Source organism: Grus americana, chromosome 3, assembly GCF_028858705.1.
Source record: "Grus americana isolate bGruAme1 chromosome 3, bGruAme1.mat, whole genome shotgun sequence".
NCBI classification, from domain to species: Eukaryota; Metazoa; Chordata; class Aves; order Gruiformes; family Gruidae; genus Grus; species Grus americana.
Genome location: NC_072854.1, coordinates 116,115,355 through 116,141,880, shown reverse-complemented (window position 1 = coordinate 116,141,880; position 26,526 = coordinate 116,115,355). Strand labels below are relative to the sequence as shown.

General features: G+C 49.6%; 1 protein-coding gene across 1 annotated transcript; it reads left to right on the top strand.

Annotated features, from left to right (window-relative positions):
• The first annotated feature begins 15,165 nt into the window (after positions 1-15,165).
• LOC129204607 (rho GTPase-activating protein 17-like) lies at positions 15,166-19,822 on the top strand. Its single transcript, XM_054820833.1, has 13 exons — positions 15,166-15,272; positions 15,408-15,685; positions 15,797-15,850; positions 16,157-16,525; positions 16,637-16,851; positions 17,046-17,207; positions 17,292-17,401; positions 17,572-17,767; positions 17,945-18,062; positions 18,370-18,518; positions 18,987-19,078; positions 19,165-19,430; positions 19,568-19,822. Exons 2-13 carry the CDS (start codon positions 15,466-15,468, stop codon positions 19,600-19,602), a joined length of 1,986 nt encoding a protein of 661 aa, XP_054676808.1. The 5' UTR covers positions 15,166-15,272; positions 15,408-15,465; the 3' UTR covers positions 19,603-19,822.
• Positions 19,823-26,526: the final 6,704 nt, after the last annotated feature.

The window sequence follows — 26,526 nt, the reverse complement described above, 5'->3', positions numbered from 1 at the left end:
TAGAAAAACTAGCCTATATAAGTGACGGAAGATTATTGCAAACCAAGCCGATGAAATGAAAGGGGATGGTAAATATCAGTACCATAATAAAAGTAAAGTCCATTATTGGTTTTAACTACTTTGCCGCACTTGCTTCACGTTTCCCCGCTACCCCACCACAAGCGGCAAGTCTTTCCATGGAAGTCTCCAAGCTCATTCATTTTTCTGAAAAATACTTCCCTCAGTGGTTATTTGTTTTCGCAGCCATAGTGATAAAATATATTACTGGCAGAAGTCTCAGGATTATAAATAGGTATCAATCTTTGTTTAATTTCAGTAAGCCAGGACAAAAATCACTGAGGTTTCCGCACACATGACTCTCATTAGGAGCGATGTACAATTGAAAATACATCAGGCTCATGTCTTTTATTGTTCTTATTTTTATTTTTTTTATGCTTTCGTGTAATTGGAAGGCTGAACGTTTTGGGGGTGTTTAGCAAAGGTCCCAGGGAAAAAGCACCAATGACCGTGGAACGGGCAAAGTCACACACAACAAGATGGTAACTACCAGTCTGTTTGGAAACGTATTTTGTTTCATGGTTTTTTTGCTTGTTTCCATTTCATTAAATTGTTTAAGATGTGTTACTTTCGTAAATATCCATCTAATTCCAAGCACTAATCAACACAGTGAGAGAAGAAAGCCTATTCTGAAAATTTAATACATTACGCCAGAAAGCTGCAACCTCACAGACAGTAACTGGCTGCCCGAGTGCCCCGTGTCCCTCACCGAAGCCATTAGGAACCAGAGCTGACATTCCTTATACTTCAAAGTCAGACAAGCAGTGCCAAAAATACCTGTAAAAACCAAGTACAAGCTCATCTTTGGGTCAAATCTTTCAAGGATTTTCCTTAAAATTCATATCAATGATCTTTACGTAGGACTTGGAGGTTTTCTTCAGGGGTTGCAAGCACTCTGTATTAAGAACAAAAACTTAATAAAATAACACAGAATTCATATGCTAAAGTCCCCATCACGTCACTTTTGCGATTCAAGGACATAATTCTATTCTACAGCAAACAGGTAGATGCAACAGTTTAGTCCAGGTGCTAAGTTTAAATCAGCCCGTGACTTCCCCGTCAGTGATGCTGCACCTCATCCTCGGGGAAGGGCATGCAGAGGGACAGCCCACTCCTCTTCCACACAAGGACACAGGAGACGCTTCCTCTCCAGGAGACCCATCTGGGGCTTCATCCAGATTACTTTTAAGTAACACTCTCCTGGGGTTTGCCTGAGAGTACAAGGACAATGCGAAGACGTGCTCGGCCCCGGCTCTGGCAGCTGCAGCTGGTGGCCACGTCCAGCCGCAGTAACACTTTGTACTGAACCCCAGGGCAATCCACCCACGCCGTCTTTCCACTGTGGCCACAGACAGACAAACCACCTCCAGCATTAGCAGAGTGCAAAGGGTTAACCAGCCCGGGCCAGCTCAGGCACAGGGGGCATATTCTAGATTAGCAGAGGAGCCCGCAGTATTCACAAGAGGGGAGCTAAAATGATTTGCTGTTTGGGAGCCATTTCGTGCCACCCTCAGACAAGTCTCTTGTAGAAGTCAGCAGGATGCTCCTCTGGTTATGGACTGCAGCAGGATTTGGCTTCGGCTCTGAAGAAAACGGATTCATAGGGGAAGCTTCTGGTAGCAGCATGTACACAAGGGAAGTTGGGCACAGCAGCATTTTTCTTTCAAAATCTCCCTGCTCCTGAAAGGCCACCCATGGGACACAGCCATCTCTTGTGTAGCTATTGTTTTCTGTGGATGCGTGCCACGTATTAACAGCCAGGGTGGAGCAGAGGGAGCTCCCAGGCCTTGTGCAGAGAAGACGAAGACTGCCCTCTGCCTTTCTGTCTTCCGAGGCCACTCGTAGCACAAACAAGGCAAAAAGCAGAGGCTGGCAAGGGCGCAAGAATACAGCTACAGTATTACCGTTCCAAAATAGGCTTCAACAGCTAATTCCTACAGCCTGTGTGTCAGCAACAAAAGGAGCTTTCCTGAAAGAGCTGGAGGGTGCCCGGAGCAGATCACCCTACGTCGCTAATTGAGGAACCACATACTCCAATTTAAGAGCCAGAGGCTACACAGCAGTGAATCAGGAGAAAAAACGGGCAGTCTCACACCCATGGTGTATTAAGTTCATCACCGCTGGGTTGAGCTTCTCCATTACGGAGAGGATGCGAAGAGCGGGAGCTGAAACCAGAAGGTGCCTTGAGCGGCTGGGGATGGAGGTGCAGCAGAGCTTGCTGCCCTCGGTTACCATAAAAGCCCCCAGAAGCAATAGCAGGAGTAACTCCAGCTCTCCCTCCTTTGACAGGGCAGAGATCTCTCTGAGTCCCCAAGGCTCAAGAGCCTGTTCTCAGAGCAATGTTTTAAGGAGCGCAGTTTGGTTCCTTTGCAACCTTCCGCTTCACTTCCCCCTTGGCTTTCTCTTTGGGGCAGGGTAAGCATTCCTGGCAGAAGCAGGATGAGATTTAGCAACAGCAGAGTTATCAGAAGCCTTGTGTGTCAAATAAACACTACTTTTCTTACAAATAGAAAACATACAAGTCGCAAATCAAGGGCCCAGCTCTGAGAGGCTCGTCCCTGGAACGGTGTCAGTGCACGTGCGTTTGGGCGGCTGCTGCCCTCAGGCTGCCTGAAGGAAGTTTTGACCCAGGATATTAATACAGTTTATTTGATACAGAGCTAACCAGGCTGGAGCTCAGAGGTCTGTTTACATTACAAGACTGTGGGCCTTTGGGAGATTAACACCTAGAGAAAATGCATCTGTGTTTGTTTTGGGTGAGGCTACAATTTAAATTCTTATGTTATCACACAAACTAGACATGATAGATAATCAATGCCCTGTGATAGCTAGTATTGAGGAAGTGAGCTAGTTTTGTTTTGCAGGATCATTATTCAGCATATCATTCTTTCCATGTTCATTTATATTTAAAGTCAGATCAGGCATTTATTTTCCTGAGACTTTTATGAATTCATACTTATATTTTCATCTCTCATCATAAAGCAAAACTGCCTGGATTATGTCAGTTCTGTGCTTTTTTGCAGCAATATAAAATATATTATATTGTTGCAAAACATTATGTCACAGAAATCGTACAGATGTCAGAATAAAAGGAATCTTAAGAGGGCATCCAGCCTATCTTCTTACCCAGAAGCATTATCAAGTTTAATTCCAGCCATGACAGATGTCTGTCAAACTTCTTTAAACCTTCAGAAGAGAGTCTCCAACATCCCTGGCTAACCTGTTCCAGTGATTAACAATCCTATACAGATAGATGGTTTTTAAACAACCAAAAGCCTTGCTTTGCCACCAGTGAAGTCAATCTCTGAATTTATTTTCACATCTTTAATCCACACCTTAGATAACTCCACCCCTTTGAAAACACTGACATCGGAATGTAAGCCTACAGATACACTGCACCTTTAGATATCAAATTGAGAGACGATCGCGATCTGGGGAGCGAGAGCAACTAGCACAGATCAGGGTCCCTAGCACTGTTGAGGGGTAGGTGTGTGATACACTTTTCACATGCCTGAGCAAGTAAAGCACTGATCTGCTAAATCTGAGTTCAGTTTGGTTTTTACAGAGAGCCTTCTAGTAAGCATCTGTGAAAATATAGTACTTCTGATCCTATGCTCAACAGACATGCTGACTGATAGATCCGCATCCTCTTTCTAACAACACTTGCCTAGAAGACTTATACCCTCCCTCAGACATATCTTTTCTAGACAAACACACACAAATCTGTCAATCTTTCAGCACAGATCATATTTTCTAAGTCTTGAATCAATTGGGTCATTTTTCTGGATTACATCCCATTTTTCTGCATCACTTTCAAAACAAGTCAAAAACCAGACCCAAAAATCCAGCTTCTGACTTCTCGGCACTCAACAGAGATATCTTGCAGACAACAGCTTTGCTCACACGCTGCATACTAGGAGTTGCTCTTTTAATGCAATTATCGCATCTTTTATTCCCGTTCCACTTGCCAGGCACTAAAACTCCATCTTCTCTCCTGCTGCCAAGTCACTGTGTGGTTGCAGATTATGAGACGCGTACTACTTTGCAGTTTTATAATCTGAGCGCTGTCACGCTGATAACTTTTTTCCCAACATATCATGTTCATTTGTTCTTCGAATCCTGTCTTCTAAAGCACTTCCGTACCCTCTCAGCCTAGTGCCCTCCTTAAATTTTACACATCCACTTTCTATTCCATGGTTCAAGTCAGTAATGAAAATATTGACTGGAACCAGGTCCACAATTAAGCCTCTTCTGAGAGCAAAAATGAGTTCTCATTTTAGAAGGGCACCGCTGCTAACTACTTTCTCAGCATAGGTTTTCAAAGAATCAGGCCGTCCCCTCATACTCAAGCCACGTTTCTCCAGTTTACATATGAGCATATAATGTCAAAAGCCTGGCTTCAGTCAAGATGTATCACATTTACCACTTTCGCCTTATCCACTAAGCCAGTTTCCCTGTGAAGGAAGGAAATTAGATTGGTTTAACATGATTTGTTCTTGACAAATATGTGTTGACTCTTTTTTATCACCTTATTATCTGGATGGTGGTTATGCACTCACTGCTTAATAATTTGTTCTAGTATCTTTTGAGATATCAAGGTTAGACTGACTGGTGCATAATTCACAAGACCCTCCCCTTCCCCCTTTATAAAGATAGATACTACAGTCTGTTAGAAATTCAGTGCAGAGAGAGACATATACCTTCACGAGAAGCAAGTCTTTGTGGGCATCGGGATAGTCATGTGCACGAATTTAGACAATAAATGTTTAACTATTTTCTACAAAGCATGGCCAAAATTGGTAGGTTGAATTTATCTGTTACATTATCTTGGGATGAGACAAAAATAAGCAAAGCCTAGGACACATGACCAGAAATGAATATTATATAAACAGAATCATTCATTGTACAGAAATATGATCACTGTTATGTAACCTCTTCCAACCTCCTGCCAGTGGATGATTATTTCCTACAGAGTATTTTCCACTGCTTTGTTCAACAGAGGTTTAAGCAAATCAGTAAATAGCTTCCCCCCATTTCCCTTGAGAAACTGTTGCATGGCTATATAATAGTCAGTTTGGTCTCACTGAAAACAATAATGCAATACTGAAACATATTTAATAGCAGCTAATCGTGACAACAAATATGTAGTAGTAACACTACCCCTTCTTTCTTCGTCCCATTCAGACAACTGTTTCCATCCACAGGTATTATACCTACTTATTCTTCTGTTGTTTCTCCTCTGGTTTCTGAATAGCTCATACTTTTCGTGTTTCCCATTGTACACAATCACAAGCACACATTAGCATCTGCAGAGGTAGGTGGAGAGGCTAGGAATGTCTCATCTTCTATTTCTTGGGTGCACTTATACCAAACGTCTCCCATACCCTCACTGGTCTCTACCATGGTTCCTGGTGGAGAGACAGGTTTTCATCAAGAAGATGATCTTGCAAGGAGAAGAAACAAGAACACCACTACATCTGCCTCCATTATAATGCCATATATAATGCCTTCACTTAAATATGAAGGAATATAACATCTTCCCTTACCATCACTGATGTGCATGATACACACACACACTCACACAGAAATACACACATGCATACAAGCAGCTGAGTCCAGCAAAGGTAAATCTGAACATTATCTAGATACTGCCTAGATGCTTCAGTACATCTATATTGAAATGCCTAAAATGCAGACCACAGCCTGTCAGGGGAGGCTGAGCCCTCACTGATTCCAGCCTGTCACTTCTCTACTTTTCTCCTGATTTACTAATTTAATCTGATCTGGTTCCATTCAAATAACTCTGGTGAACTGATGTGTCTGGAGGAGAATAGGCTCCCAAGCTGCTTACAAGCCAGCAAATTCTCCACGTCTACCATTATTCCAGCTATTTCAGATATGCTTAGCCCATTTCTATTTGTAACACGTTCAGAGACTCAGGGGTTTGTGACCAGCTGAGAATGCACCAAGTTATCATCATCACAATGGCTGCTGAGATTTATTTCTTTATACCAACCCTTGCATCTATTGGAATAAAGTGGGATTAGTTTTGACGTTGACTTCAGATACCCTGTATCCTGCTCTCCCTTTCAGATAGTGGCTGGGAGTGAAGTATAGCTGCAGTATCACATGATAAACCCACTGCATGAAGAAATGCTGTTTCCCATTCTCCATGCATTTAAATCAGAGGTAGTTGACCTGTTTAGGATATGATCTATTCAGATAATAAAACCCACATGGCACACAGTAAAACGTTTTAATCCATGATCCATGCATAAACTTCTCTAGAAACAAAGATGGTTACAGACTGTAGCATATAAAATTTGCCCTGAGCTAGAGAGCCAAAGCCCTTTAGCACAGAGACATTTTTGAATTGTGAACTTTATAAAACCCAACCCATAAGTTCTGCAGATGTAGCTTATTGCTGAGAAAAATCTAAGATGTTAACTGCCAGTGTTAGCTCATATAAGCTGGTATTTGTAAGAAGTGTGCTGTATAACTTGTATTATTTTTCTCACCTTTCCTGTATAGTAAAACCCAGCTATTGTAAGTTAAGGCTTTATTTCTTTTTTTTTTTTTTTTTTGTGGATTTGTTTGGGGTTTAATGAGGGTAAGGATGTGGTTTTGTCCTCTACCATTTCTAAAAATTGTACAAATCGAAGTGTATTTTGTAAAGGAATTTTACTACCTGTTTAATAACTTTTTAAAAGGTTCTAGTATTGCATCATGGGACCACGTATATGGCAGGTCTTTTCCTTCATGCACGAACAAAGAACATACCCAAGCAATGCTAAGTAACATTAATGGCAGTTGCCATCCAAAAATCCCTTGTGCATTTTAAGCAAAGGGATCCAGAAAAGCTAGTCAGCTTGAAACATTATTTAAAGACATGGGGTTTGGACACAGACCCACACAAGCTGTTTAGCAGCAGATTATCCAGACTGTATCAGTTTTCCTTAACCTTATGGCTGCTTATGACTATAATTCTAAGTTGTTTTTATCCAACAGCAGAAAGGGATAGAGAGCAAATCAAGATCACGCGCAGAGATGCCTCAGACTGACCACTGTCAGCTCTTTCCTTCACCTGGGTGCAGACAGACACCACTCAGTTCTGAGTATCCATGGTAGGACTTAGCCAGAGGCTTTTCCTTTTGGCATTTCATGCTTTGGAGAAGCTTCTTTGCATGCTAATAAAGATGCCAGGAAGACCAGCTGCTCCTAAACAGTTTGCAGGGAGGCAGATATAATTAATTCACAAGTTGGAAGCACATTTGACAGAAAGAATTGTTTTGTTACCCCCAAACAATCGAGAAGCTCATATGTGAAATGTACGCATAAGTACATCTGCTCTCACTTAAATCCCATACATTTACGCTACCCTAACTGAAGACACTGTAGTCAACTCTCACAGCTAGCCATGAAGATGATTTGCAGAATAATCTAAATACTGCTGTGCAAGGAAAAGCTTGATCAATAGGCCCCATAACTTAGAAGGTATGAATTTATGTTACTTTAATGGTATGTCCAAGAACATTAAGACCAATCAAAGTCTACCCAGCTGGCCATGTTTACCAGGGCCTTGGCCTTCTTTGGGTCATCACAATCATGACTTCCACCAAACTCAATGCCCAAGACTCACAGCAATAAGAACAGCATTATTTAAGCATTTTTTTCACCCATATTCACATAAACTTGTTACCCATTTGCATACATTTGAACAGTCTGCCTGCCTATAAGGCATCTGCACTTTTATGTTCATTTCCCTGACATCTGGAGTGCTATAAATTCAATGCTTGCCTTATTTTTTTCTTTTTCTCTCTCCCCCTCTCCCCCAAAGAAGTACTGGCAGTAGCACAGATCAATCCGGTCACATTCAGATCCAAACTCACTGGACATTTCCAAGCTTGAATGACTCAAGCTGGACCAAAAAGTTAGAGCAGTAGGAAAAAAAAAGCCACCAGTGGTATTTCTGTAAGGAAAAAGCAGCATTACCATTCCACCACAAGAAGATTCAGAGGAAAATACTAACAACGAAAAACTCAAGATAAATGGCTAAAGTTGCCTCAGGGCACTTTGGAAGAGAACACTGGGGCACATATGACCAGCTCTCGCCTACTTCTGCTACCTCCTTACTGGGTAAAGCAGGAGCTGATACCAGCACCCCAGGGGAAAACATGCCTCAGGGCAGCTCTGGGCTGACCAAGGGAGCAATTCAGCCTCCCTCCATGTCTACCTTTGGACTACTAGACAGGTAAGGGACCACCGTGGCAGTGAGTGTGGGGATGCCAAACATTGTACAGTGAGCATAAAAGCTGTACATTCATTTAATGAGAATGTTTGGAGTAGCCAAGCACCCAAAAGGGACATACGAGAACCACTTCGCAAATCTCCAAGGTATTGCAACACACAATGCAAACGTACAATTAAGTTTTGCAAATTTGGCCAGACACCAAAGGCTTTGGAAGCTGGCTGAACACAAAGTTCCCTGATTCTTCCCCTGACTCTCAGCTTTCCCTGCAGACTGAATCAAAAAGTACAGATAATACTAGGCTGCTCATTCCTCTGTTGCCTATACACTGATATATTTTTCTTGCTCCGTTGGGACAGATGAAATAAGAGAAACGAAAACAAGGCCAGTCTGTTGAGGGATCATCTCTTACTAACCAAGAAATGGCAAAATCCTACTAAAGGTTCTTTGGGGAATATTTATTTTGTCCTGCGCTTTTTACTGTAATTGTGTTAATCCAATAGATTTGCTAAGCAGTAAAGCGTTAACTGGCATGTCTGAGGAATGCCTATTGGGTAATGCGTCTGCATGGGAAGAGGACTGAAAATGCAGTTTACATAAGGCTGTGGACCATATGTGACAAAGAATACATTATAGTATATGTTTCCTTCATGGTAAAATATGATGAGGTAATGGGGAGCAGGGTTAAAAGCTGGAGACTGTATTTATGCGTCAAGTTCAAGGGGTTGTTTTAATTTCTGGACCCAATCAATGATGACAAACTTCAGCTCTGCTTCTGTACATGCTTCAATAGCTTGGGAGGGATAGCTACCGTGTGTCCAGCTAGCATACATTTCTGTGCTGGACTACTTTTATTCTCTTAAACTGGCATTTTGAGTGGAAAGAGCGGTGCCAAGCATGACAGAGAAGGGAAAAGAGTGAAGTTAAATTATGTGGAATTGACCATAATGAAATATCAAACCTGCAGCTATTTTGCCTATCACTCACCTACACATCTTCCCTCCGTCTAAGAAATCACTTGTTTGATCCCATGATTGCCGTTACAAGCTGTAGGATGCATCAAGGGAACATTTTAACAGTTTCATTCTCTCCTACCGAGTTACACTACCCACAGCCTCTAGGATCACACAGGATACGAGGGCCCAAAGCTTTTTTTTCTTGCTGCTGTTGGCTGCTTGCACTGCTAGGGCTCAAGTCCTGTCAGCAGCAGCTTTGCAGCGGATGCACAGAGAACCTGCCTAACGTGTTACAAACTGACACAATTCCAGCAGTAGCCAGTGGTCTCACATAATGCAGTTATTTTTTCCAGGCCTGTTTTCTTCTTCCAGCTGAGTTCCCAAAAGGCAGCAATGCTTTAATGGACCCACACAGTGAAAAAATGAGCAACAGCAGCATCCAAAAGCCTTTTGTTCGTTATTGCATCCAGCCCTTCTGGAGTGCTCAGACGAACTGGAGGGCGAGCTTGGCTAACATTTCCTGACTGAAGTACTGAGAGCGCCTGACGCAAAAGATTTCACCTGTCAGAGCTACCCCGCTTTCCACTATGCTACTTAAAACCTAATGTGAAATGAGGAGATCAAAGTACATGAGGTCTCTCAGGTATCTGCCCCCTTCCTCTTCCTCCCTTTGCCTGAGGACACCTGGTCACCTCCAAAGATGAGAAGACACATCTCTAGACTACAACACACAAGGGCTTTTGTAAAGCATGAGGAAAAATTGGGCCAGTAATACAGCATGATGCAGCTTTGCCACTCTAACAGAGGAGATAATCCAGGGCTCAGGACTTTTTTGAAGCAACCTCCAAGGATCTTCATTTTCAGCACGATCTAAGCTTCTGACTCTGGAAATCTCTGCCGAGAGTTTTTCAAGTCCACGTCGACCAATGTTACAATAAGCAACTTCCACCACCTACAGAGCTCCAGTTTATGGCAGAGCCAGCAGCTCAGGACAAAACCTTGTCCATGCGAGATACAAGAGGCAATCTGAGACACGGCCAAGGCGAGAGCTTGCTTGATCCACACGAAGCCTCATCAAATGCAAAGCCAGTAATGGAGATAGCGAAGGTTCAACACTGGCACAGCTATGCTGAAAGGCTGCCCATTCCATGCCTCTCTCCTTCTCACCATAAAAACAATGCTGAAAAAAAATCCCTTAATTCCTCCGAGGCTCCATACATGCAGTTACCTACACACCATGTGTACTATCTCTCTCCCCTGTTGTCCTTTCTGCCTCCCCCAGCTACAGCACAAAGCTCCAGATGAGCAGTTTCAATTACTTGAACAATGATCTTGGAAGTAAAATATTTCCCTCTTTGCCACAAATCTTTATAAGTAGTGAAATAAACACCACAACATGCCTTCTTCCAACAGCTGGAAAATTATGGTCCGACTGAAATGACATCATTCTGTTTTCCTATGGAATTTCTGTACTGTGAGATTTCAGGGAGAAACTCTGCTGGCTTGAGGTGGGATGGGAGACAGTGTTGTGGTAAAGTGGGCAAACAAAAAAAGGTGAAACGGTCTTAAATAGGTCTTACTGCAAAATAAATGTTTACACAAAACCCGGAAACATTCCTTAAAAACAGATCAGACAGGCTGTTCTTTGGCTTATAGCCATTCCTCAGTTCCAGCCTTCAACAGCCCCGTCCTAGCTCTAACATATGATATTATGTCTCTCAACATCTTATATTGTTTTTCCTCTCTGTCTTATTACATCACTTAAAAAAAGATATGGAAGATACAGCCCAGTGAGGAAATACCCCTCTCAGAGCAACATTGCAATTCTAGCAGCTTTTCAAAAGAGAAACCACTACATCTATGCCCTTAATTACATACTCAATTGTGGATGTCATCAGAAGGCCTATGACTACACTGGGTATACTGCAATTCCCTTTATTGCACAGAGGTGATGTGGAAAAGAAAGCTTTGGTCCTAGCAAGTTAGAGTCAAGTCCCAAACCATGACTGGAGCAGAAAAGACGGACTGCAAAATATTTGATGGTAACAGTCACTCCCCAACCCAACAGGCCCCAGTATCATTAAAGTTTGTTCACCTTCACTGAAAGTTTCTTGAGCACAATTCTCAGTAGTACTCGGTGCAACGTGGCACTCCACAGATGGATCCAAAAATCACCGAGACCAAACAGAAATTCTGAATTGCCTTCGGTGATCACTTTCTCCATAAACTACCTACTTACTCCAAATCATACCTGTGGGAAACCATCAGCAGTACTGGTGCTGACTTCAGGCAGTAATCAGGCTGAACACAAAAATCAGAAATGAAAAAGAGCATGAGAATATGAGAAACACAAAAGACACCTTTGCTGAAATTTCTCTTCTATTTTAACTCCTATAGGCCTTCAAAAATCTTCTCAGTGCTCCCAAAACAGCACAAACACCTTCACTATTGTATTGGGTTTTCGTGGCAAGGTTTTGGTAGCAGGGGGGCTACAGAGGTGGCTTCTGCAAGAAGCTGCTAGAAGCTTCCCCCGTGTCCAACAAAGCCAATGCCGGCCGGCTCTAAGATGCTGGCCAAGGCTGAGCCCATCAGCGACGGTGGTAGCGCCTATGGGATAACATAGTTAAGAAGGGGGGAAAAACCCAACAGGAGCAATTACAGCCAGAGAGAGGAGTGAGGAGATGTGAGAGGAACAGCCCTGCAGACACCAAGGTCAGTGCAGAAGGAGGGGGAGGAGGCGCTCCAGGCGCCGGAGCAGAGATTCCCCTGCAGCCCGTGGAGAAGACCATGGTGAGGCAGGCTGTCCCCCTGCAGCCCACGGAGGAAGGATGATGGGGAGCAGAGATTCCACCTGCAGCCCGTGGAGGACCCCACGCCGGAGCAGGTGGAGGCACCCACAGGAGGCTGTGACCCCGTGGGAAGCCCGCGCTGGAGCAGGCTCCTGGCGGGACCTGTGGCCCCGTGGAGAGAGGAGCCCACGCCGGAGCAGGTTTGCTGGCAGGACTTGTGACCCCGTGGGGGACCCACGCTGGAGCAGTCTCTTCCGGAAGGTCTGCACCCCGTGGGAAGGACCCCACGCTGGAGCAGTTGGTGAAGAACTGCAGCCCGTGGGAAGGACTCCTGTGGGAGAAGTTGGTGGAGGACTGCCTGCCGTGGGAGGGACCCCACGCTGGAGCAGGGGCAGAGTGTGAGGAGTCCTCCCCCTGAGGAGGAAGGAGCGGCAGAGACACCGTGTGATGAACTGACCACAACCCCCATTCCCCGTCCCCCTCTGCCGCGGCCGGGGAGGAGGGAGAGGAATCGGGAGTAAAGTTAAGCCCGGGAAGGAGGGAGGGGTGGGAGGAGGTGTTTGAAGGTTTGGTTTTATTTCTCATTGCCCTACTCTGTTTTGCTTGATAATAAATGAGATGACTTTTTTTTCCAAGTTGGGTCGGTTTTGCCCGTGACGGTAATTAGCGACTGATCTCTCCCTGTCCTCATCTCCACCCACGAGCCTCTCGCTACATTTTCTCTGCCCTGTCCGGTTGAGGAGGGGAGCGATCGAGCAGCTTTGGTGGGTCGGCCGCAAAAGAAACCCACCCCAGAACCCCAAGCAGAGAGTCCCAGAGGGGAGGGTGGACGTTGGAAAGGACCTGTGGAGGTCCTTGGGTCCAACATCTGCTCAGGCAGGCTCCCCTAGAGCAGCTTGCCCAGGACCTCGTCCTCTGGAGCTTTGAGTATCTCCCGGGAGGAGCGCCGGGAGGGGAGCGCAAGGGCAGGACGTAGGCAGGGCACGATGGCCAGGAAGGGCTCGAGGTCCCTACGCAGCCGCCGTCCCCTGCAGCCATCCTCCTTGCGCGCTGATTGTCGGGCAGTTTCCTCAGACCCGCTTCGCTCACGGCAAGGGCAGAGATTAACTGCCACGCCGGGCGCTCTAAATGCCTCAGCTCACCCAAAAAGCTTTGGAAGCGGCTCCAGCAGCAGCCGGGCTGCCGAGGCTTCGGTGCATGCCCGTGTGATGCAGGGGACGCCCGCACCATTCTGTGTTTGGAAGCGTTATCACCGTCGGCTCGGCAGCCCTTTTGCTTGTAAGCGCACGTGTTGCAAGTTATGAGTTACAAATTACAGCTGTGACTTAGAGAACTTGTAACTTTGAAACCTAATGAATGAATTGGCGAAGGAGTGAATCCACACGTCAGACTGGTCTGGACAAAGTGGATGTAGCCCTTGGTTGCCATTCTTCTTTGTGTGTTTTATGAACTCATAGACTAGAGTTGAATTTATGGAGTACGTTGTCCTACCAATGTGAGAGATCCAAACAGACCACGACGCTGCGCAGTCCAGAAGCAGCTTCCTCCTGTTGCTTGGCACGGTCTGCTGGACAGGGTGGGTGCTATTTACTGGTTTGAGCAGCTCTACAGAAAGTTGCTCAGCAGTAGCCAACGCACCCCTTGGGTTCTCAAGGCTGTTTGCAGCACAGATGCAAAGCACAGCCCCGTAGCAGCTCCTGGGAAGAAATGTCCTGATGCAGCTCATCCAACGGTTGCATTTCAGGACTTCTGCTGCTCCCTCTTTAAACTCTGCTGGCCTTCGCTGGGCTACGGCGGCAGCACTTCAGGCTGGTCTAGGTTCTGCCAATCGTCCTGGGGCATGAACGGTCCTAGCAAGACCAGCCTTCAGACATCCCAGGCCCTGGAGACCTGCCCGGCGGGGGGAAGGCTGGAGCAAAGAAGAGGTGCCCTCCGTGCAAGAGGCTCCGGCAGGATGAGGTGTCAGAGGATGAGATTAGAGAAGACTTGAGCAAAGCGGGGAGGCAGAAGACGTCCCTGTCGGGCCCCCACGGGGTGCACCCTCAAGTGCCGAGGGGGCTGGCAGGTGGCCTTGCGAGGCCCCTCCACAAGGGAGATGCGCCTGAGGACTGGAAGAAAGCAAAGAGCCCATGGGCTGAGGAGCAGCGCAGTGGCCGGGAAAGCGGCCGAGCGGCCGGCCCCAGGGGGTGGTGGCCGGTGGCACCAAGTCGAGTCGGAGGCCAGGGAGGAGCGGTGAGCCGCGAGGCAAGGGGCAGTGCCAGCAGGTGGAGGCAGGTGGTCCTCGCCCCGGGCTGTGCCCTGCTCTGGGCTCCCCAGTGCAAGGCAGCCATGGCCATCCTGGAGAGAACCCTCAGCCCAGTGCCCCCCCCAGTGCCCCTCCCACTTTCCGTTGGGCTCCCAGCGTTGGTCAGTTGGAGCCAACAGCCCGCAGAGACAGCAGCACGGAGCTGTGCTGGCTGCGAGGAGGCAGGATCTGGCCGAGCAGCCACTAGCACCGGCACCGGCGGCCCGCTTCCCATCCTCGCCATCGCCGGCTGGCGCGAGTCCTTGGTGCCCGGCGAGGGGCCTCCTGTCCCGGGCGCGATGGGCCAGGCCAACTGCTGCTGCGGCTCCAGGTAGGCTCCCCGGGCGGCTTGGGGACACGCGGGCACGGCCGGGCCCCGCAGCAGCAGCAGCAGCAGCAGCAGCAGCAGCAGCAGCAGCCTTTCTCATGCCCGCCGCTCGCTGCTCCGCAGGGAGGCTGTCAGCGAGGCCGAGGCGGTGCTGAGCGCGGACGTGCAGCTGAGCCGGGGCCGCGAGAGGAGCGCGAGGCGCCTTCTCCTCCTCCAAGAGGAGCTGGTGGTGGCCAAGTTGCAGTAAGAGCCTCAGCGCCCCGCTGCCTTTGCCCCATGCCTGACCCCGGCACCATTGCGGGGACACCCGGGCACCAGCCCCAGGCCCCGGGACCTTGGTGCTGGACGCATCGATCCACGTCCGTGCCAAGGGCAGGTGGGGGAGCCCGAGGAGGCCACCTCCATGCAGCTCCCCGCCTTCCCCTGCTCTCCGCAGAGGTGGCACCAGCCTGCGCCCACAGCTGCGCCTGGCCCTGGAGCAGCTGTGGGTGCTGAGCGGCAGGAAGGAGGCGGCGGGGGAGGAAGAAGAGGAGGAGCAGGAAGGCAGCGGCGTGGACAGGAGCTCCCTCGTCTTCGTCTGGCCCAGCGGCTCCTGCATTGCCACTTTCGGGCGAGTTGTGCTCCACGGGGCTTCGTCCTGCCCCGTCTCCTTGCCCATGGGGCAGGGCTGTGCCGGCGCCCGCCTCTGCCCACGGGCTGGGGGGCAGCGGGGCCTGACGCTCTTTCTCCTCCTCTCTGTCTGCAGCTCCCGGGCACTGAAGGAGCTGTGGCTGGGCACACTGCTGGGGTGAGCCGGGGGAGGGATGCTCCGGGCGCAGCCCGACGGGGGAAGACAGCTCCCCAGCTGGGGAGAGGTGCCCCCGCGGCACCCCCCGACAAGAGAGAAGAGGTGTCTTGGGGCTCAGCCGGCCCTCTCCCTGTCCCTTCTTGTGGCACAGGGCACCCGAAGGAGCCGCGAAAGTGCGGGTGACCCGTCTCCCATCGCTCCAAGTCCTGGAGAAGGAGCTGAGGCGCCGCCGTGCCGTGAGTGTCTCTCTGGCCTGGGCTCTGTCCCCGAGCGAGCGCTGGTCCTGCAGCTGCCGAGCAGCAGAGGCACGGCTGCTCAGCTCCTCGCCCTCTTTCTCGCTTGGCCAGGGGAGGACATTCAGCGCCAGGAGCCTGGAGAGGCTGCTGGAGGGCCAGGCCAAGGTGAGAGCGGCGGCCTTTTGGCCACCTCTGGCTGTGCCGCCGTGTGCGGCGAGCGGAGCGAGCTCGTGCGGGACAGAGGGCTGGAGGGAGGGAGGGTGCCGCGGTGCCACTCAGGGAGCGGAGAGGCTTGGGGAGCCCCCAGGAACGCCGGCACGTCCCGGCTGTTGGCGCTGGGAGGAAACCCGCCGCGCGGGGCAGAGAGCCCGGGAGAGCGGAGGGTCCCGGCTCTGCCGCGCGCGGGCTGCCGGTGCCGGGGGGCAGCTGGCTGGTGGCCCTTTCTGCTGTGGGGCTGCCCTCTAAGCACAGCCTGCTTCTTGCAGGCCGATCGCAAGCAAGGGCTCGCGCCGGTCCCGTCCGGCGACGCGGGGGCACGCTGCCGCTCAGCAGGTGAGTATTGGAAAGCAAGGCCAGCTCCTGCAACCGACCGGCTGAGCTGTGCTCACTTGTCCCTTGAGTGTCGCCATGCAGGTGCGGTAGCCCGAGGGAGGACGTCGGCGGGAGGAGCAAGGACACCCGCTGGGCAGCGGCCGCTGGATGTGGTTCTGCGGGGACAGGGAGCCTCTGCTGCTGCTGCTGCTGCTGCTGCTGCCCCGGGGCTTGGCAGGGCGAGGGCTGGGCCGGGCTGTCCCGGTGGCACGCCGGCTCTCGGGAGCCTCCGAGCGAGCCAGAGCCGCGGTTCCGGCCGCTGGCTCCCTGCCCCCCCTGCCGCACCGCTCAGCGCTGCGCTGCAGGGCAGGGCAGGGCAGGGCAGGCTCCGGGAGCGCTGGCCTGGCGGTCTCCATTGAGGGGCTCGTGCTCTCTTTTCCTTTGCAGCAGGAGGGAGCAGCTGCAGCAGCAGGAACAGGAGGAGGACACGGCTGCCCTGGCCCTTTGCTCTGCGGCGCAGCCCGGCCGCTGCCCAGGCGCCAGGGCAGGCGGGCTGCGGCTGCAGCAGGGCGCTCTTTGGCCAGCCCCTGGCAGCCGTCTGCGGGGAGGAGGGCACGCTGCCCCGGCCCATCCAGGTAAGGCAGCCTGGACAGGGGGTCCCCAGCCCTCCAGGTGCTCCGTAGAGGCTGTGGGTGTCCCCGGGAGCTGCGGGGAGGAGGGCCTGGGCACTTCAGCCCCAGCAAGGAGCCAGGTCTGGGGCAGCGCTCTGGCCGGCGCTGTTGGAAGGCAGCTCCGCAGGCAAGCAAGCGTCCTCCTGCCTCTCCTGCAGGAGCTGCTGGCTGTCCTGCAGCAGGAAGGGCCATCGACGGAGGGGATATTCCGGCAAGCTGCCAGCGTGACAGCGCTTCGGGAGCTGCGGGAGGCCCTGGACCGCGGTGCAGAGGTGGAGCTGGGAAGGCAGCCGGCGCTGCTGCTGGCTATCCTCTTGAAGGTGAGCGCTTGGGAGCTGCCGCCGGAGGAGCTCCTGGCTGGCCTGGAGTGTCCAAAGGCTCAGCTGGAGGCCCGGGCCTTGCAGGACTTCCTGCGAAGCATCCCCTCCAAGCTCCTCGTCAACGACCTCTACGAGGACTGGATGGCCGCCATGCGGAGGACCAGCAAGGAGGAGAAGATGGCAGAGCTGAAAGCGTAAGCGTGGGCAGCAGCCTGCCTGTTGAGCAGGAGCCCTGAGCGCTGGCCGAGAGCACCTGGAGAGCTGCGCGACACAGCCGCCGCCGCCTCCCACCTGCCTCGGGCGAGCCTGGGGGATGGCTGTGGGCAGCATCTGCTCCATGAACCTTGCGTTCCTGTTCCCTCAGGGTGGCCGAGAAGCTGCCCGCGGCCAACGTCCTCCTCCTGAAGCGGCTGCTCTCCCTCCTCCGGCGCATCGCCCGCAGCGCGGGCACCAGCAGGATGAGCTCCAGCAACCTGGCCATCTGCATGGGGCCAAGCCTGCTGAGCCCACCGCACGAGGACCTGCTCCCGCTGGAGGCCATGCTGGAGGCGACCGAGAAGGTACGCTGTCTGGCCCTGCTGGCTGCGGCCTTCCCGGCCCGTCCCATCCTCCGAGCTTGGCTGCTCAGAGGTCTCCGGCTGCCTCCTGCCTGGAGCGAGGGTCGGGAGTGGGAAAGGCCGCTTGCTCGGCCCCGTTTTCCGGCAGCTGGCTTGAGAGCAAGGCTTTGATGTGTGCAGGTGAAGGTGCTGGTGGAGTTCCTGGTGGAGAACTGCAGGGAACTCTTTGGGGAGGAGACCGCTGAGCTTTGCTGTCCAGCAGCCGAGGAGTCGCCAGCCCCCAGGCAGAGCTCCCGAGGTAAGCGGAGGGACCGAGGCTTGTCACAGCCTGGGGCTCGGGACGCCAGAACCCTCGGCGTCGTTCCTGGCGGGGCTGGGCAGCGAGCGTTGCCCTCGGAGCCCCGCTTGTCCCCTGGCCTCTCTTGGGCCGCTGCCTCTCGGGGCACGAGCGCTTTGTTTTGCTCGGCAAGGTGAGCCGAAGCGGGCAGACAGGGCAGCCGAGGGCTGAGCCCAGCAGTGGCGTAGGGCTTCGGCGGGCTTTGGCCGGAGCTGGTTTCTCCTTCCCAGAAGTCCCTCACCGTGCTGCACGTGCTTTTTCTTTCGAGGCCCGCGTTTGGCAGAGCAAAGCGTCCCTGCGGTCAGAGCAGAGCCCGAGCGTCAGGCAGATGCCTCGCCGCGCACGCCCGCCTCTCTAGAGCTCGGTGTCCTCCGAGAAGCCGGGGGAGATACGGTGGTGGGGTCTGACGCGGGAGAGGTAGGTCAGGTCCCCAAAGCCCGTGACAGCGTCTCTGGTGTGGGAGGGGAGTTTCTGGAGAGGCCAAGTGGCTGCTGTGCCCCTGCCTGGCAGCAGAGCTGCTGCGGGTTTGGGCGATTCCTCCGGCGCCCGGGATGGGCCGTGGTAACGAAAACTGGCACGCTTGTTTCTCAAAGGCACTGGGCATGTGCTCCAGCAAACCAAATGCCCACAAAACACCGTCGGAAGGGCAGAGGGGAGCAGCCGCTGACTTCCGAGGGCTTTTGCCCAGGTTCTACTTCCTATCAGAGCTTCATCGAGTCTCTTTGGAGGGGGCGGGTGGGGGGGGGGGGCGCTGTGCGGACCGTGGCGGATGCAAAGCAGCCAAAGGGCTCTCCTCTGCAGAGCTGAGGTAGCAATTTGTCCGGGAGCTGCTTACGGCTCCGGGTCATCTCTTGCCACCTGCTACCTCCGACTTTTCTGTTGTAGGCACCTCCGGCTTTGCCTCCGAGCACCCCCGAGAGCGCGGCAGACTCCCCGGGGCGCCCCGAAGAACTGGCGAGCCTTTCAAGGGAAAGAAGGTAAACTGAGCCGGTTGTGGTTCGAATGGGAACGGACTCCAGCGGATGGTGGCTTTCCCTCGCTGATACCTCTGTGGGATGGAAAGGTTTGCAGGCTCTCCCCAGGCCGAGGGAAAAAGAAGAGAGCGAAAGAGGAAACAGGCCTGGGGGGAGGAGAGTGAAAGCCCCGTGGAAGAGACGAGGAGGAAGAAGAGGGCAGAAGTTTCTGGGGCTGGACCAAAGAGAAGAGGCAGGAGGGTGCAGGAGGCCAGGAGGCCCACGTGGAAGAGACGAGGAGGAAGAAGAGGGCAGAAGTTTCTGGGGCTGGACCAAAGAGAAGAGGCAGGAGGGTGCAGGAGGCCAGGAGGCCCAGGTGTGTACCAGGCTCTGCTGCCCATCTTTGCCACGAACGGTTCCTCGTGAAGGGTGTGCCCCAAGGAGAGGGGAACAAAGCCCTGCCTCGTCCTGCCCTTCTGGCTTTATGGGAGCTTTCTGACTCTGTTGTTGCAGGTGCCGATTCATTTTCCCTGGCTGAAGCGCTGTGAGTCCTGGGCCCCCGCAGCTGATGTCCACAAATAAAATGATCTTTTGTCTCTTCGGACTGTGCCTCCTGCCGTGGGATATTCGGGAGTGGGGAGCTGTGGTCTGGGGATGAATTGTCAGGGAGGAGTCTGGGATCGTCCCTTGTCCCAGCACCCTTTGCAGCAGGCATCAGGGCCGAGTGGAGGCGCTTTAGGAGGGAAACTGTAATGGGTTTGCGTGGCAAGGTTTTGGCAGCGGGGGGGGGGGCCTACAGCGGTGGCTTCTGTGAGAAGCTGCTAGAAGCTTCCCCCGTGTCCGATAGAGCCAATGCCGGCCGGCTCTAAGACGGACCCGCCGCCGGCCAAGGCCGAGCCCATCAGCGACGGTGGTAGCGCCTATGGGATAACATAGTTAAGAAGGGAAAAAACCCCCTAGCGGGAGCTTTTGCAGCCGGAGAGAGGAGTGAGGAGATGTGAGAAACTCTGCAGACACCAAGGTCAGTGCAGAAGGAGGGGGAGGAGGCGCTCCAGGCGCCGGAGCAGAGATTCCCCTGCAGCCCGTGGAGAAGACCATGGTGAGGCAGGCTGTCCCCCTGCAGCCCATGGAGGAAGGATGATGGGGAGCAGAGATTCCACCTGCAGCCCGTGGAGGACCCCACGCCGGAGCAGGTGGAGGCACCCACAGGAGGCTGTGACCCCGTGGGAAGCCCGCGCTGGAGCAGGCTCCTGGCGGGACCTGTGGCCCCGTGGAGAGAGGAGCCCACGCCAGAGCAGGTTTGCTGGCAGGACTTGTGACCCCGTGGGGGACCCACGCTGGAGCAGTCTCTTCCGGAAGGTCTGCACCCCGTGGGAGGGACCCCACGCTGGAGCAGTTGGTGAAGAACTGCAGCCCGTGGGAAGGACTCCTGTGGGAGAAGTTGGTGGAGGACTGCCTGCCGTGGGAGGGACCCCACGCTGGAGCAGGGGCAGAGTGTGAGGAGTCCTCCCCCTGAGGAGGAAGGAGCGGCAGAGACACCGTGTGATGAACTGACCACAACCCCCATTCCCCGTCCCCCTGTGCTGCTGCAGTGGAAGGAGGGAGAGAAATCAGGAGTGACATTGAGCCTGAGAAGAAGGGAGGGGTGGGGGAAGGTGTTTTAAGATTTTTATTTCTTTATTTGGTTTTATTTCTCATTACTCTGATTTGATTGGTAATAAATTAAATTAATTTTCCCAAGTTGAGTCTGTTTTGCCTATGACGGTAATTGGTGAGTGATCTCTCCCTGTCCTCATCTCGACCCATGACCCTTTTGTTATATTTTTCTCTCCCCTGCCCAGCTGAGGAGGGGAGTGATGGAGCGGCTTTGGTGGGTACCTGGTGTCCACCACAGCTACACACTTTCTCTTACTTCTATACAGTTTCTATGCACTTTCTCTCACTACTTCTCCCTGCCCCTCCCAACTTTTCCTGTTTTGTTGAATAATTGCATAAATAACCGAGGACAGCATAACTAAAAAGGTGTACATTAAAACTTCCCCCAAACCAGGGATAACACTCACCCACCTTGCAAGGTTTTTACATTCTCTTTTGTTATGCAAAGGAATAAACATCATATATTTGAACCTGACATTCCATACTTCATTTCTTAATTTTTCTTGCTGTTGTTATTTTTAAGCAATTCCACCAAATTATTAACTTTCAATCACTCTAACTATTTAGTGGGGTCAAGAAGAAAGGGCAATGAAGGCCTATCTTCGATACTTCAACAATGAGGAACAAAATTGATGCATAAATGTGCATATCACTTTAATGTATCCAGCCCTATATATACACACATAATTTTATGTGATTTATACCCCTAATTAGATTCCCATGGAAACATTCTTCAGCTAACAATGTGTATCATAATCACCTTTTCTTCATACAAATGATTTCCTTAACTTTGCATGCATAACTTAGCAGCTTTTATTTTTAAAACTCATGTTCACAGTTTCTCTCTTGTTACCAGTAGGGGTGCTATGATAAGAAACTAATTTGCTGTAAAAATTACTCATTTGTCAAATAAGCATTAAAATAATTGTTCCCCTTTTGACTGTTACCCTGCTGTTTCCAGTCATTTTCAAAAACTAAATTATTTACTCATTTGAAAGTTCAGCTGTGCATATTTTAATTGATATTCCCTCATAGGACTCATATTGTTAATGACAATAATTAGCCCGAAATGGCTGCTAAATAATTATGCTGAAAAGATACGAAGTATTTGTGCAGAAAGTAAAATCAGCATTTGAGAAACCATCAAAATGTACAACTTTCCTATTTTATGGCAAAGCATAGTAATAGTTCATAATCAAATTAAGGATGAAAAGGAAAAATGTAGATTACATGCTTTGATGCAGAATACTTTATGTTTCCAATATAGCATGGTATTCTAGCTAACAATGAGTACTCAGTCATATTAATAAATCCCTACTATTGCTATTCCAGATAGTAATATAAAGTATTCTCATGAAGTCAGCGCAGTTAGGAATGTGGTAAACTATCCATTAATAATATTTCTCTGCCATCTATCTATTGCTTTTCATTCCAAGGAATCAGACCCCTGTAATAATTTATAGCTTACGGAATTGATGCTGAAGGCTTTCTTCTGGTAAGTGTTGTGGATTTCAATGATGATAGCTAAAAGCTACTCAAGGCCGAGCTTCTTTCTCTGGACACGTCATGGGCCAGATGCATTACCGACCTACTGCTTGTGTAACCATGTATACCAGCACAAAAACAGTATCATTTTTGATTTAGCTTCTTTGCTTGTCGATAGTGCGAGTTACGCGGGAAGCAAGCTCCGTATGCGCTGCTAAATAGAGAGACAGGATAGGTTCGTCTACACAGGAAACAATCTGAGTTAACTAAGGATGTGATTTTAATGTGGGTTTCTATATACAACTATATTAAGCCCATGTGGACTCACTCATTCAGAATTAAAATAGCCCTAATTCACTTTAATCTAATTCACTTCCAAAGACCACAGAGGGGTTTGAAGTTGTTTAATCTATTTGAACAGCTCATTTGAATCCACATGCCTGAGTGTCCCCACAGACACCCACACAGACAAACAAAAACCCAGTAAAGCAGTAGAAAGGTTAAGAGTGTATTGGCAGAAAGTTTTACTCCATGGCTTTTTGATGGAAAATTTGGGTTTCAGCTATATAGCCTCTTTGAAGAAGGTGCTGACATCGAGTGCTCCTACGTTTCAGCTGTAAATTAAATACCCTTTCTAAAAGACACCCTGACATGCTGCTGCTGCAGCACTCCTTGGCTGAATGTCACGTATCCCCACAGCCTGCAGTCCGAGCAGTTGGCCCAACACACCCTGGTCAGGGACAACCAAGGTGCCAGATACACCCAGGTACATCAGACAACATGTATTCTAGCTCCAGACCAATTTCACTATTTTAGACCAAAACACTTTTGGCCTTTGATTTGTTATCAAAAATTCAAGATTTTTTGCACAGGGGAGTAACATTCCCTCCTTGTCTCCTAGATCAGTCCTACCTGAAAAGGCTTTTCCAATAACCCATGCTATCAGGGCATCCTCAAATCGAAAGGTTAGGTGGCACTTATCTATTTGGAGAACATCCACTGAATCATCTGCGTGCTAAGCTCTTCTGAGAAGGATGCCTCTGAACTCACAGTTTAAGAGTCACCAACTCCTGACATTTTGCTTGTTAGAGGTAAGGGTAGGATCTCTGCTTGCAGGCCCAGGTGGGTGTTGGCAACAAGAGCAGCTCTGTGGCTGTTACACAGGAGTGAAGGTTGGTCATATTCCCGCTTCTGCAAAAGTGTTGAGTTCTGGAAAAGGAATCAGTTTTCTACAGGTGTTAGTTTTTAAGACTTGAGAAGCAAGTAGATGGCCCACCTCACAAGAATGTCATGGATTAAGCATAGATGTGTTGCCAACCCTCACCATTTTTGAGTGCATTCACTGTAAAGCTCCCCCTCTTAGAATCAAAGGCATACGTGAGACTTTTAAAGCAAGTGAATTTCTATTCTTTGCTCTAAAGGAAAGCAGAAAATTCTCAACTGAGTGAACTCCAAAGGTTAAAAAAAAAATGCATACTTTAAAAAAAGTCTGGTGCTTTTGAAGAAGTAATTCCTAATTTTTGAATGCTTTCAGTTAGTAAAACGCTTCATTACAGCAATTTAAATACTCCTGGTCAAAGAATGTTAATATGAACGCATCTGTCTTATTCACTTAAATTGCATCTGCAATTCTTGTACGTTTTCACATGCACCTCTGGGAGTTTGCATGTGTAATCAGCAGCATTCAGAACTCAAGCATGCCTCTGAAAGTTTGGCTCATTTAGAGCTACCTTCAACATCCACTAACTTACATTTTGGATTTTGAAATTTAAGACAAATAGCCAACAGACAAAGAGCATATTTATTAAAAAAAAAAAAATCAAATCTTAATTGCTCAATCTATTGCTGTCTGAAAAATAAGTGCAAGCGATTACGGGCACCAGATGACTCCCAGTTTTCACTGGCCAGCAAACCCACATCTGCAAGTTCAATGAGATCAGTAAACAGTGTAGGTTAAGTAACTGGTTACTAATATTTTCCTTGAGCTACAAAACTTTTAAACAACTAACAACAACAACTGTGATCACAGTAACCTTCCAGAGGTTAACAGCATGCAGGTGGTCAATCTGAATTAAATGCAAAACAGACGGCTGCGGCATTATAAACTGAAGATCTCAGTTAAGTTTGCTTCAGGAACTGGGTCTTCTTTCTCAAAAGCCTCAATGATACAACACATAAATGTCAAAACGACAAAAATAAGGAAGTATGTCATAGACTAAGCATTTTAATGCCTTTTCTGGCTCACTTTTGCAGGCTGAACTGTCTGTGCTGACCACGTTTGATTGCATCAGTACTTAAAGTGGCTGTGTGCATGAGTTTTTAATAGCTGAAATAAATGGAGATGGCCCATCAACTAACTGAACAGTGCTGTGGGCTTGTATTTTAAACCACTGGTGTGATACATTTTATACTTCATTTATGATGCCACTTTGCTGACCTTGTGAGTATTGGTAATCAGATATTAAACTAGAAACAGGTTCAAATCCAGCTACTGATGGCATAAGTAGTGATCAGAAAGGATTATTCATATCCTTCCAGAGACCTTTTTTAAAGCAAGTCTCTCAGTCTATTCCTAAACAGATAGGTATACCTAATGCCACTGGTGACCACCAAGAAATCTATTTGGAAGGTCCCCCAAAATAAGCATGGATTAATGAGCGATAGGAGCTGAGAACTCTCTTGCCCAAGAGAAATGTTTTTTCCAACATCATCAAGAGGGGCCATGAAGGCTACATGGGCACTGCTAGGGACTCCTCTTAGGAGACTAAAGAAAAGTTCCCAGTGTAGTTCCCAAATACATTTCAACTAAACACCTGTGAAACGTAACTTAAGTTTGGCCCACAGCGTACATAGCCTGGAAGAAAAGTTGTTACCGGAATGGAAAAGAAAAACAGAGGAGAAACACTGAAGAGCCCTTCATCCCACATCAAACTTTGCGTAGTCCAGTGCACAAAGCATTTGCTTTAAGAGCTTTTATCAAAACGTTTTTCAAAGCTGAGCACTCCCTTTTGGGATCTCCCACTCACTCACCACCCTATCCGAGCAACGCAGTTGCAAATGAGCTAATGCCCAAAACCCAGACACAAGCAGAAAATGTAGGACCATGCCTTGCCATGTATACATACGCCGGCCAGCACCTGGACCCCACGGAAACGCACCAGCAGTTCTGAAACTTCACACTACTCAGACATCCACATTCAAGTGGCCGCCAGTAAATAAATACAAATCTGTTCTCAGGGTGTTTCATAATGACTAGCTCCTCAAAGCTAGTAATATTCATCACCTAATGAAGCGATACCCCTCTGGGTACAATAGCTACTCAGGCTGCAATATCACCTCCTGATCTACTGTGCTACATCTTCACCAAGGGCACAAGTCACAGGTGACTCCAGTGCACCCTTGTACAGCAGCATGGTGCAGTGAGGTCAGGGCACACGTCATCTAGACATCTTCCAGCAGCTACTTTACACAAGTCAGTGGAAATGGTGAAGTTAGAGAGATCTCTTACGTGTATCACCTCATTGTCATTTATGTAAGGTTCACACCCAGTGTGTTAAGTTGTTCCTTAGTTGTGCTGCTTATGAAAGACACATTTCCTCCGCACACACGTCCCACACCCTCACAGATCCTCACACCCTGCTTCAGGCCCCCCGCATAGGCAGGTACATGCTGGCGCTAGATGGGAGCTGCTCACGTGCACGTCACCTAGACATGTCTTTCCCAGCCAGCCAGGTTGGGTGGCCAAACCTAAGGAGGGAACAGCTGAGCTCCAGCTGTAGCCTTTCCCTTACTGGTGGCACCAGTTGTTCTCTCTCCTTTCTGCTCAGCCAAAAGTTTTCAGAAAACTTATAGGAACTTCATTACCTCCATAAAATCTGGTTTAAATTGGCCGGTTCAGAAGTTATTAGGGAAAACAAACACTCTAACAAGCTTGTACCACACTTGTGAGGTTTTCTCCTTCAGCAAACACTTAGCCAATTGAGAGAACAATTAACCGCTCTGAAAACTTCAAACCTCTTAACATGCAGATTAACCTGTGCTGCAATGAATGCCCAGCATTATCCCGCTCTAAAAACCCCTCTGTTTTCCTTCCCATTTATTTGCTCTATGTGTCTCTAATTTCAGCTGGAAAAAAACAGGGAACCAAGATGCTCCTCCAAAAATCAGCAGGACTCCTATCACCAAGAAATTGAAGGAATATGGTTTTGTGCCTCACCTGAAGCAATGGAGCCTCGATTCCTTAACAATACGATGATTCTGTTACAAACAGCAACCTCGGCTCCAGCTCCAAGGCAAGAACATGCAGCAATGGACTACATGATGGAAAGGAG

Coding starts and splice junctions, on each gene's coding strand:
- LOC129204607 (XM_054820833.1), top strand. CDS start 15,466: ATGCTCCGGGCGCAGCCCGACGGGGGAAGACAGCTCCCCAGCTGGGGA. Junction 16,526..16,636: donor CCGAGCGAGCCAGAGCCGCG/GTTCCGGCCGCT, acceptor GTCTCCATTGAG/GGGCTCGTGCTCTCTTTTCC. Junction 19,079..19,164: donor AGCCTTTCAAGGGAAAGAAG/GTAAACTGAGCC, acceptor TGGGATGGAAAG/GTTTGCAGGCTCTCCCCAGG.